Genomic DNA, 13,777 nt, shown 5'->3' with positions numbered 1-13,777 from the left:
TTGATAGGTCATATCTTTATATCTCCACCAATCAAGGTACTCTCCCTCTTTAAACCCTACAAGGCTCTCTGTAGAGGCAGGAGACGAATCCCCCACCACGGGAATAGTACCTACCATTGTTGAAGTTTCAACCTACTATTCAACAAATGACACTTCGAATACTTGTCTTGAAAAAGTAAATTCCTAATACACTTTATAACTTTTTTTAATACAATTTCTACCATTATCTATCATTCCTCAAACTTAAATTAAAACGCGCTCGAATTCATATTTTTAATTATTGCACCAACAGCAATACAAACTAATCTTTCAATCTATAGTAATAAAAATCCAAATAATTTAACAGTGTGATAGTAAAAGTTGAATTAGTGATTATAGTTCTCTCAACTTTTCGGGTTTGAAAACAAGTAGTCCCGAAAAAGTGGCATGAAAATGGCAGCAACGTGACAAACAAAATTGGGTCCTCTCCTCTGGTAACAAAGTAAATTCAGTAAAATGGGGCGTTGGTCCAGATTTTTCTGAAGCTTTCACGTGCCTTGTTGCATTTGCCCTCTCATTATTGAGACCCAAAGAATCTCTATGTCCTCAATGTTCACCATTATGTGGGACACACTTAGCATCAATCCACAATTGTATTTATAAGGTAAATTATAAATTTAAATTATATTTTAGTTACTAAATTTTAATTTATTATATTTTAATCATTAATATTATCAATTCGTAACATTTTAATTACGGTTATCTGACAATGTTAGTGGTGTAACGGAAGTCTAACGTGACACAAATTGTACCATTAAATACTAGTGTGTCATTCGCGTCATCACCACATAATTTAAATACATATTTTTAAAAAAAACAAACTTCTTTCCGTTTTTATTTCATTCCCTTTTTCTTATTTTGCCTTTTTTTCTTTTTCCTATTCTTTCCATTCTTCTTGTGGTTCTCTTGTCTCTTCCAACTCACCCTCTCGAAACACACTTCCTCTCTCAAGCTTCATCTACATTTTTAATGGATATGATTTTGGAATAGTGTTAATTACAGTTTAAAATATCATTCATTATGAGTTAACAGAGTTAATATTTTTAATATTTTTATGGTTTTGTAAATGTAATTAAAGGTCTGTTTGATTGCCAGTAAAATGTTTTCCGTAAAATGATTTCTGGAAAATGTTTTACTTTTCTGTGAAATGATGTACTAGAAAATATTTTCTGCTGTTAGACAGATTTCCTGAAAATATTTTCCGGAAAAATTATTTTTACATATATTAATATATATTAATAAATTTTTATATTTTAAATTGTTTTTACATATATTGCAATGATTTATTTATAATAATACACAATTATTAAGCTACAATATTAATCGTTATAAATTAAAAAAAACTAATATCAAATAAATTATTTGTAATTGTGTTAAAAAATAAGTATTGAATAATTAAAAAAATAAATTACTGGAAAATTGATAAACAGAAGCAGTTTTCTACCGAAAATGAAGGAAGGAATGAAGGAGGCGATAGAGAAGAGAGCACAAAAAATGTCTTACAGAAATTGAAAGGGTAAGACATTTTCCCGATCAAATGCCGGAAAAGTTAGAAATGATTTTTCAGAAAATCAATTCCGTCAATCGAACACCCTAAATTAAAATGAAAAATATATATCTTAAAAAAACAAAAAACAAAAATAGAAACGACCAACACAAATTAAAACATTTACGGCCGAGGTTTTTTTTTTTCATAAATAAATATTATCACTCAAATACCAGTTTTTTTTTCCAAATTGAAAATACCATCAGCCATGCACGATGATCATTGATAGAAGATTATAATAATAAAAGTAAACAAGATCAACGGCCAGAAATTAAACACAAAAGAAAGCTCAACAAAAATTAAATACACCGGAAATTTTATTGACTAATGATGAGGGAGTTGTTCATGGGTCTGGTTAATGAAGATGAACTCATAGACGAGACCAGCGAGCCCACCACCAATAAGTGGTCCAGCCCAGTAGACCCAGTGGTTTTCCCAGGACCAGCTAACCAAGGCTGGTCCAAATGAAACGGCTGGGTTCATTGAGGCTCCGTCGAATGCCCCACCGGCTAAAATATTGGCTCCCACGATTAAACCGATCGCCAACGGTGCGATCACTCCCAAGTTGCCTCTTTTAGGATCGACGGCTGTGGCGTAGACGGTGTAGACCAGTCCGAAAGTCATCACGATCTCGAAAACGAACGCGTTTAATGCTCCCACGCCGGATGATAGTCCGAAAGCTGGTACTCCCTGCGAATCACCATAACAAAACGCAAATGAATTAATAAATACGAACTGGTATTTTGCGAAAGATAATGACTGAATCAGTAAAAGAAACTGATTGAAATCATATTTTAATTTGAAATCTGATTAAGTCTTTTTGTTGATTTAGTTGTCAAAATATCATCTCAAATTTATTTTATTTTTTTGAAATTAGTGTATTTATTATCGATAACAATGATCATCCTGGAGGTGCTTATCGAAGAGATAAACTAGCATAAAATATATTCTATTTTCACGAGCGAAGATTGAACTAATAAATATTTCTGAAAATGTCAGATCTAACGAGAAGTCCTGATCGAAACAATACTTTAGTTTGTGTATTCTGAAATTTAAGGACTAAATTAGAATTTAACTCATAGTTTGAGAGCATATGATGAAATTAACCCTAAACTAAATTAAATAGTAACGAAATGGCGTAGGATTTGGAGGGAAAGGTAGTTATGATAAACTTACCAGGCCACTAGTGGCGAACTTAAGTAACAGGCAAGCGACGGTTGAGCCAAGGAGTTGAGCAATCCAATAAAGGATACCACGTAAAAGAGTAATGTTCCCGCCAACGAAAGCACCGAATGTAACGGCGGGATTGACATGGCCACCGGAGATGTTAGCGCCGACGGATACAGCGACGAAAAGCGCAAATCCGTGAGCTAGAGAGGCGGCAACGAGACCAGCCGGAGTTGTTGCACCGCCGTCGGTCAGCTTATTAAAAGCCATGCCTGAACCAGATCCAGCAAAAACGAAGATTAACGTTGATATGAACTCAGCTAAAGCTGCTTTAAGAGCATCTGGGTGAGTAGCTTCTTCAGGCCGGCCAACGGCTATGTTTCTGATCGGCATGATTACCGTCTGATCAAAATCAAGCGGTCGGGGTGGGAGAGTGAAGATACGAGAGTATTTCTGGTTTTCCACTTCTCACTTTAAGGCCTTACTTATATTTGGAAGGAGTGGTCCTTGGTCACCGGGAATATCCCGTTACCGGTTAAAATAACTGTGGCTAGTGAAGGTGCTAGATGTTCGGTAAATCAATTTTTTTAAAATATTTTATAAAATCCACGTGTGTATTTACAGTATTATATAGGATATAATATTTTAAATAATAAAAATTAGTTTTAAAAAAATTTTAAATAAATGAATACAACATATTAAAAAAAATTACATTTTAACCTGACAAAAAAATTACAATTTAATTCTGACCCCTAAATGGTATTGTCATTTTTCTTGAGTTAGTATCGAATTAACTTGTGACACTAACTTAATCAACGACATTATCAATAATTCAATATATATACAAACAATGCGGGTGAAACAATTTGTGTAATAATATTAGTATCTGATTGACTCATAATACCAATTCAATAAATGGTTTAAATAATAATATAGATATTTTATATATTATTTTTAAATTATTTTAATTAATTTAAATATAAAAAATAAAATATTAAATAATTACATTTAAGTGATAATTAAACCCAAATTAAATTAAATACTAAAATTGGAATATTTTTATTTTGGAAGGTTTTGGTGGGTGACAGGCTGTGAAATAATTATTTTTTGGAATTTTCGGGAAATACGTTTTACCTGAGGTAACGGTCATCCCCATATGACAGCGAGGAGGGAGAGTTTCAGGTAAATGATTACCTGCCACGTGTCAAACATGGGTACACTCGAAATTATTCCTTTTTTAGCATTTTAAAAAATTAGAATTTTGAAAATTAGAAGGGCATGATTGTGACACGTGGAATGAGGACCCAGTGATTGTGTGATCTTAACGGCTGAGCAATGTTGGGTTTGCAAAAACATTCTCTTCATAAAATGTTGAAGCTTTTTTTTTTTTTTTATCTTTTAGGCAATAAATGAACATAAATAGAAAGGGATGGAATTGAAATTAATTGTTTGTTTGAAAATTATTAGTTTTGAGTTTTATTTTATTTTTCAATTTGGTATTTGAGTTTAGTTTCAACGTTCAATTTAGTATTTATATCAAATTGTATCATGTGGTCTAATGAATATTTGACATGTGTGCTCTGATAAAAAAATATAGGTACTTAATTAGGATAAAAAAAATTCAGTGACCAAATTGAACATTAAAACCAAACTCAGGTACTTAATTGGGAGAAAAAAATTAAAGTATCAAATTGGAAAAACTTAGATACCAAAATGAATATTGAAGCCAAACTCAGGTATCAAATTAGACATTGATGTCAAACTTAAATATCGAATAATATATTAACCCAAAATTAACTTCAATTTTTCTAGTTTGGATAGGAATCTATTTGGTTGGACGATAGACTTATGTGACCAAACAAATTATATTTATGTTTTTTTATACACAGAAGCATATTTTTACTCATAACTCCTCTCTTTCCTTAAATTAGAAAAAAAGACGTACTTAAGTACACTCAAACTTACACCCTTTTGATTATTGTGGTTCCGGTGATGCCTACTAAACTAAGGTTCAATCGACCAAAAAAATTGTGTTTAATATTGTAACAAACTCGAGTTATTAAAATTCAAATTTTATTTTCAATGAAGACTTGATTGAAATCAAAAGATAGAGATTTTAAAAATTTCGATATAACCATCATATGTAAATATAATGTGGCTTTTAGCCCGTATGTGTTTTCTACTAATTTGATTCTAATTATAATTATTTAAATATATATTATTTATGATTGCATATATACTTCTTCTAGCAAATTCTTTTTAAAAAAATTAATATTTTTATAGTCATGATAACAATGTTTAAAATATTTTAAACATAAAAACAGTTTAATTTCAATACGAACTTATCTTTTCTTTTTTTTTTCAATGGAGAAATAAACGTTTAATATATCATTCGGTATTTGTTATTTTTTTAATGTGATACTTGTATTATTTGAAGTCTCCGATATATATATATTTGACAAAAAGTTATATATTTTGGTATCTTTTTAGTGTTTAATATGGATTTTAGAAGTAATTTTTATGAAAGTTAATTACTGATATTATTATGTTTAAATTTTTCATGATTTTGTTTAATAGAACAAATTTAGTTTTAATTGTGATTTTGTTTAATTTTGCGTTTAATTTGTCAAATACAGTACGATGGATGTGATTAAATTCAATTTTTAGCCTTTTAGGGTTGATTTGATCAAAGCTAGAGGTGCTCATGGGCCGGGCGGCCCGGCCCGACGGCTCACCCGAAATATGAGAGGGTCCAGGTAAAAATATAGGCTTGAAATAAAGGTTTGGGCAAAAAACGAAGCCTGTTTAGAAAACAGGCCGAGCCTCCGGTACCACTTTTTTGGCCCGAGCCCGGCTCGAATATATAATAAATATATTTTTTTATTTTTAAATTTTAAAATATTTTTAAAATACTTTTTTTATTTTTTTATTTTTAAAATAAATTGTTGGTGTTTATTAAAAAAATAAACCGGGTCGGGCTGGGCTCGGGCTTAAGAATTTTTTCTCGAACCAGGCCTGGACAAAATTTTAGGCCCATATTTTGGGCCGGGCCCGGTCCTAGGACGCAGGCCAAAATCTTTTTCTGGGCCCAGCCTGGCCCATGAGCACCTCTAATCAAAGCTAATTGGTAATATTATTAGCAAACTATGAATCTTCAAATCAACTTTAAAACTTAAATTAAAAAGTTAACGCTAGTACCTTTAAGTACCAAAATATATAACTTTTGTCAAATATAAGTTTTATATTTAAAAAATACAAATACCACATTACTTTCTTTTTTTAGTAGTTACTATTTTAATTTTATATATAATATTTAAAAATAATTATTTGGTACATTAACGATAGAATTTTTTTAAAAATTTCACTAATAAGGTTAAGAAGTCATTATATATCCTTAATTAATATTTAAAAAATAAAATATATGATAAATTTTTAACTCAAAAAATTTCACCATAAATATACCAAATAATAATCTTATAAAAATATAAAATAAAAACACAATAAAAGAATTATCGAATATATTTATCATAAATTCATTTTTTTAGCCATGAAAATCCAAGAAATAAATTAGGCCTCGGTAGGGTAGCATTAATTGAAATGTAAGTGTAATTGTCGATTTCAGTTTGGATTGTATCAGTTTTTAGTTCATTTGTGTTGTAATAATTTAGATTCTACTTGGTGGTTATTCGAACAGTTTATTTGTAATAGTTTGATACTTGTGATTACCTGTTACACTTCAAAAAAATAATTAGAAATTTTAATGAATACTTTTTTAACGTATCGTAGAATTTCGCCCGAAGAAAACTTCAAATAAATCAATCAGAAATTTTGATGACCACTTTTTTAACAACACAATACAAACATTTATTTCTTTATTATTTTAGGGTGAGTTTGAATGGACGGTGTGTTTACCTGCAGTTAGTGAAAAACCAGCAGTGACGATGAGATTAGACATTGTAACGATGTTGTAGCAGCGTAAGACAAAAGGTAAGCAAAATGCACTGCACCGCTCATCCAAACCCACCCTTAATTAATAGGGTTTAAGTGTGAGACACTTAAAAAAGTGACAACCTCCAAACTTACTTAACCAAATTGTATACTATAAGTTCTAGAGGGTGTCCAATCTTGATATTTAATAACAACCGTCCAAGAAATGTCTATTTTAAATCATAATTTTAATACCCAAATACTTATCACTAAAGAAAAATGAAAATATTACAATAAGTCGATTCTTGTAAATTCCATGTGATATTATGCAACCAAACAAAAGAAAAATAGGCACTATACTTTAAATAATACATAATAATTTGCGGCTGAGATTGAAAAACACATCTACATAATAATTTAGTCAAACAACTCGGCTTTGTAAGTGATTGTTAGCCAATCACCATGCAATTGAAGCTTCAAGAGATGATGTTTTATGAGTAGTTGTTTTTCAGAATCTACTGTCCAAGGATTAAAGAGTAAATTGGTTATTTTATTAAAAATTATTTGTATATCTACTGTTAAGTGATTATGTATTACTGTCTAGTTGCTTGGATTAGTCCATCCATATTAAAAGTTTCATCCTTTTTTTGCTTAAATTAGCCCCTCTATGTTAACATGAGGTACATGTGAAATGTTAAGCGTTAATGTCTAGTTGCTCCGTTAGTCACCTTAACACTTAATAGTAAAAACGAATGGACTTTCTAATAGAATGATCGGTTTGCTCTTTGATCTAATGTAGAAAGATTAGTTTGTCTATTTTTTTAGTAGAAAGGGTAAAATGCAATCTAACTCTTAATATAGGACCTTCATGATATTTTTACTGACAAAGGTATTTTTTTTTTCAAACTCACATTAATTATAGTTTTTGTATTTGTCATATAGCACATTAATTCGAAGTGATCTAGTGTGATTGATTATAATGCTTAGTTAGTCTAAATAGGTAGCAGCGTTAATTAAAACATTGACATGGATTTTTCTTAAAAACCACTACTTCCATCATACAATGATTCATTTGAACACTATGTGTTAGAAAGAGTGTTTTTAAAAGTGTTTTTGGGATCTGAACTTGACAATTTTTCTCACATTGGGGTGTGGACTCTTTTTTATTTAAGTTAAACTTTAAACTTGACAATTGTTTCCACATTGGGGCTTGAACTTTTTTCATTCAAGTTAGGCCTGAACTTGGTAATTATTCTCATATCGAGGCTTGAAATTTTTTTTATCAAAGTTAGTCCTTGAAAGCCTTAAAGTTTAAGCCCAAATGTGAGAATATTTGCCAAGTTCAGGCCCAAATATGGGAACAATTGCCAAGTTCAAAGACTAACTTGAACAAAAAAAAAGTTCAAGCATCAGTGTGGGAATAATTGTTCAGTTCAGGCCCCAATACGGAAACAATTGCCAAGTGTAGAGCCTAACTTGAACTAAAAAAAATTTAAATCCCAATATGAGAATAGTTACAAGTTTAGACCTCAAATAATGATTTAACCCAAAAATAAAATGTTGTGAATGACCAAATGAGACAAAGGACAAATAAGACAAGTGAAAATTAAGCAAACCAAATCCATACAGGAGTATTAAGTAGGACTAAAATATACTTGTTCATGGATCGGACTATTCGTCCAGGTCCAAAAGCCCGCTCAATATTTGAGAGGGTTTGGGAAAAAATAGGTCCATTTAAAATATGAGTCGGGCCCGGTCTTGAACATTTAGGGCTCGAGCTCAGCCCAACTCGATTTTAAGTTTATAATATTTTATATTATGTTATTTTTATATTTTATGTAATCTATAACACTTTAAAAAAACCTATACTAAATATAAAATACTACTCTAATGTAAACATTAAAATAATGTTAAGATGAATATATAAAAAAATTCAATAAATAAAAAAATTATTAATATTAATATAAATTTTTAAAAAAATATTTAAAATATAATATGGACGGTTCTAAAATGGGCTTGAGTTAATATTTTACAAATATGAATGGGTTTAGACAAAATTTTAAGCTCATATTTCGGGCCGAACCGAACTTAAACAAACATAAAATAAATTAATATCATACTTAAACTCGACCCAACCCGACCCATAAATACTAAACTCAAATACTGCATTGAGTTGACTCCCAACCCAACTCAACAATATCTGTTGTAATGAAGTAATTTTATATATATATAACAAATAATCTTCCCCTCTCTCTATGTATGTGCTCCTAAATTAAATTCCCATTAGTGCTCCATGAAACTTCCCTTAATGAAGGAGATTTCTTATTAGTCTTGCACCACCATCTCATCAATAATTCACTTCAATTAATATCACATCAATCATGTTGTTTCATCAATAAATTAAGGGTTCTATAAATACCATAGGCTGTTACACTCTTTTTAAAGCATTCTCCTATTTATTACCATATAAATATTAAAAAAACCCAGAGTTGTATCTATTGATCGGATGTTCATCTTTTTCATGAATAATATGGATTTGAGTCATGGTTGTATTATTTTAAAAAAAAAAAGTCAAATTATGCTATTATCCCATGTACTATATGTAAAATATGTATTTAGTCCTTATATTTTAATTCGATTAGTTTTAGTCCCTGTATTTTTCAAATCGATCAATTTTATCTTTTGTACTTTTCAAAATTTAAAATTTTAGTCATGGCTCGAATGATAGCAATTATATATGTTTGGTTAAATTCTGCTATTAGTCTTGGTATTGTGCGTAGAGTTGTAGGTTGAGTTCACGTTATCCAATTAGATCATTCTTAGTCCCTATATTTTTCGAATTTTGAAATTTTAATTTTGACACAAATGACAACCGTGTAGCTGACTTTTTTGAGAGTAATATGTGGAAATAACAAACTAACATGGCATTATACATATGATAATATGTTTGTTACATTAGATTTTAGAAATAGCAAAACTTAATGAATTTAATAGCTACCATTTAATTAAGACTACAATTTCAAAATTCGAAAATTACAATGACTAAAAATAACAAAATTAAAATAAAAGGACTAAATCCCCAACTTACATGTAATACAATGACTAATAGAAAATAATAATAATTAAAAATATTTAACTTGTTTATATTTAAAAATAATAATAAATATCAAATGAAAATAACATGTATATATTTATAAAAAAATTAAAACAATACCATTAGGTTTATGTAAATTTAGATTAATTATTTATAAATATGAAAAAATTTAAGTAGAATTTAAAGACTCGTATTTTGAATCTAAGTGGACCTAAATAATTATATATATTATCAATACTAAATATTAGCTTGATCCAACCAGTGGCAAAGCGTAGTGGAGACATGACCCGTACTAAAATGGTAAAATTTTAATTTAGATCTTTTATAATTTATAAAATTTTAAATTAATAATAGTAAAATTACACATTGCTCTCCAAATGATAAAATTTTGATTAAACCCTTTAAAAATTATGAAGATATAGGCTATTAAAATGATGAAATTATATTTTTACTATAATAAAAATATACAATTTAATGCCTTCCCCAAAAGAAATTTCAGACTCCTCCTCTAAATCCAACTCATAAACACTTAACCCTACCAAAGAAGTTGATATTCAACTTTGTTATATATATATATATATGTTAGATGAGGTCCTTAAATGTTTTCTTAGTCTTACACATGAGGTGTAATCATACTACTAAAAACTAAATAAATATATTGACTAATCAATAAATATGGTGTAGTATTTCATACATCACCAGCTAGGAAGACTTGTTATCCATTTTTCTCAAAACTTAAATATATATTAAACAAATTGCATTATTTTAACCCTAATTCTCTATTTTTTTTATATTTCAAACCCAAATTCATATTGCAAGTTAAAGGAAGTGGAGAAGTAGTAGTAGTAGAAGAAGAAAACAGCATATCAAAGCAAAGCAAAGCACAAAATTAAAGAAAAAGAAATTCCATTATTTTTTAAGCACTTCACCAAACATTTCCCACAATAATAAATAATAAAATTAAGAATGTATATTTTTTGAACAATCTTATGATGGGTTTTGATCATAGTTGCTCTTTTTTGATACAATATTTAGAATTACCTATAGTTCCTCCCCAACCTATAAATAGGAGGATAATGCACTTCGGCGCACTCGAACTCACATCTTCTTGCATTTACAACAATATTCATGCCAATTGAGTTAAGACTCAACCGGCAAGTTAAAAATGTATTTGATTGTGAATGTTTGATCAGAGTTGTTGGAAATCGGACCAAATCGATTGATTAAACTGGGAACCGACTAATACATCAATCTAAAGAAAGATGTCGAATTGATTGACCAATAAATCGATACGAGCTGGTTGAGCTAAACTAAAAAACTAATTGAACCAACAATTAAATTGGGTTTTTCTACTTTTATGATTTTTTAAATTTATTTAATCAAACCGAAACAATCGAACCAATCAACCACCAATTCAATTACAAAAACATTATTTTGATGCTTTACTTTAGGTCAGTGACTACTGGCGATGCTGGCGTTTGCCCTTACGTGCCTCTTTCAATCCCTTCTCAATTCCCTCATTCCAAAAATATTAATTTTCCTTACGCCAAGGATCTCTCCCATTACTTCCAAATCTATTCATTTCACATTACACTTACTCATAATGTTATAATATTTGTGTTTAAAATCTTACATATTTATATAAATTTTGATAAATTAATAATCTTTTTTATATATTTAGATATTCATTTTGTATTGTATGTATTAGTTAATTTTTTTGTGTGGTGTTTATATCGTATAATTGTATTATTTCATGCCGATTGAATCTTAACTCAATTGGTATGGATATTGTTGTTAATACAGGAAGACGTGAATTCAAGTGCGCTGAAACTACCCCATTATCCTCCTATTTATGAGTAGGGAAGAGGTTATATATACATATATATATATAACGGGATTTGAACCCAAGACATCATGATACATAATTTTTATGCTAATTTTTTTTTAAAATTTATTAAATGATTTTTTCATCTATGCCATAATCTATTCTTTATTTCTTCAGATTCAAAAGGATTTTCTCAAAATAACTTGCATAAATTATATTCACAATGAAAGGGTATTTTTCGAGTAAGACATGTGATTATGCATATCTTCTTTCATATTCATATCTTGTTTAATATGCCAAAAATTATACGTATTTGGATCTTTAAATAATAATAATAAAAGCAAATTAACACTAGGTTTAGTATTAAAAAAATGAATAATGTCTAATGCATGGGTTTTTATTTTTATTTTTTTAAAATTCATGATTTTGTTTACATTGCTAAGGTCAACTAGTCCATTTTGAACAATTGGGACATGCCATTTCACACTATATATACTCTACATAGATTGGTATATGTGTTAGTTTAATGCAATTTTAAAATTGTATTAATTATCAATAAATTAAAAAAAATCAATCGGTTCACATATACCAACTCTTAAGTGCTAATGATTGAGTGAAGGGATTATGAAATTCATAGAATATTATTGGATCATATTGATGGCGTGATTAAGGGTTTATAGTCTTCAAACAATCACAATTTGGGGTGGGTCAACTTCACATGAACTTGCTTCATTATGTGGCTTAACTCAACATCATTAGTCCAAAACCCCTATTTAATTAATAATTCTCTTCGCTATTTAATTAATCATTGAGCTATTTTTTTAAAAACCTTCATTACAGGTTTTGTTTTTTTTTGACATAATGCTTAGAATTACCCATAGTCTTTTTCTAACCTAAATGGAGAATAATGTACTTCAACGCACTTCCTATATTAACAACAATGTCCTTACCAATCAAACTAAGACTCATTCGACATTAAACTATGCTTTTAAATCAACATTAATATTAAGAGAACCTTAGTGTAGGGAGGTTTACCTACTAATTTATAGTTGACATTCTTTTTACCATATATGAAGCATGGGAATGAGTGCGAAATTTTAGATTTTGATTGTTTTCCTCCCTTCCCAATTTTAATCCAATTTAGCAATAAAAAAAATCATTAAAATAACCTTTCTAACGAGAAATGATTAAAACATGCAATGAGTTAAACTTAGACCGGATTGAAGTCAAAATGATTTGATCCTAAAATATCAAAAATTAAAATGATTCAAATTCGTTATAATTCAATTTAAAAGACTAGAAGGATTTGAACTCAAAACAATCATACTTGAAATTCGCTTAATTCAAAATGAGATAAAAAATTTAAAATTCAAATTAATGAACTAGATTAATCCAATCCAAAATAATCCCAATGTCGATAAAGCCTTGGCAGTTGACATTGTTGGCAAAGGCTGACGCTTTGGGTCCTGAGTTTCATCATGCGCAATTGTGTTTGTGGGTAGAGGTGACAAAATAGGCCCCAGCTCGAGAACCCAACTCAAAAATCTTGATCTCGAACCCATTTCAAACTTGACTTGACCAAAAAATCAAACTTGAGCTCAAAAAGATCCGAACTTGAAAAAAGCAGGAAACTAACTTGAACCCAAATTTAGTAATAAAAAAATCAAACATCATTACATATTTTTATAAAATCTTTAATTATTAATTTTATTCAAATATTTTTCCTTAATAAATACATTATTTATTTTATATATAATGAATGGTTTTTTTTTTGAGAAAATGAGATTACCACTATTACACAAACACCAAAAACTCTATAGTATTAGTACATAATTTTGATGTTCTTTTTCATTGTATTTAGCTTCTAATTTTTAGAATGTAAATTTGTATTTGATAATTTAATTACTAATTTGGATATTTAGATCTAAGAAATATTTATATATTAGAGAAATTATAAAAATTAAAAGTCATATTAGAGTTTAAACTTGTGTTATTTAATGGAAAAAATAGAGTTTTTCTAAAGAATTAGGGTTTAAACTTTTGTCGGTCCGAACAAATAACTTTTTTTATAGTTAACAAAATTTTAATTTTAAATTTTTATACTTAAAACATATCATTTATGTCATGAAATATGAATACATGAAAGTATCAAGTATTTGGGAATTTTTATACTTAAAAC

The 13,777-nt window shown here is 28.9% G+C and overlaps 1 protein-coding gene across 1 annotated transcript; it reads right to left on the bottom strand.

Moving 5' to 3' along the window:
• Nucleotides 1-1,880: 1,880 nt before the first annotated feature.
• Nucleotides 1,881-3,260, bottom strand: LOC121214038 (aquaporin TIP1-1). Its single transcript, XM_041087657.1, has 2 exons — nucleotides 2,762-3,260; nucleotides 1,881-2,275 (listed from the first exon to the last, which is right to left on the bottom strand). The coding sequence occupies exons 1-2, from the start codon at nucleotides 3,143-3,145 to the stop codon at nucleotides 1,910-1,912; spliced, it is 750 nt and encodes a 249-aa protein (XP_040943591.1). The 5' UTR covers nucleotides 3,146-3,260; the 3' UTR covers nucleotides 1,881-1,909.
• Between the last annotated feature and the right edge of the window lie 10,517 nt (nucleotides 3,261-13,777).

Source organism: Gossypium hirsutum, chromosome D01 (genome assembly GCF_007990345.1).
Source record: "Gossypium hirsutum isolate 1008001.06 chromosome D01, Gossypium_hirsutum_v2.1, whole genome shotgun sequence".
NCBI lineage: Eukaryota > Viridiplantae > Streptophyta > Magnoliopsida > Malvales > Malvaceae > Gossypium > Gossypium hirsutum.
Note: the sequence above shows the minus strand (reverse complement) of the source record. Positions and strands in the feature narration are given on the sequence as shown.

Excerpts from the sequence above, each read along its gene's own strand:
- LOC121214038 (XM_041087657.1), bottom strand. The coding sequence starts at position 3,145 with ATGCCGATCAGAAACATAGCCGTTGGCCGGCCTGAAGAAGCTACTCAC. Across the intron at positions 2,276-2,761 it reads AGTTCGCCACTAGTGGCCTG|GGAGTACCAGCTTTCGGACT; the intron begins GTAAGTTTATCA and ends GGTGATTCGCAG.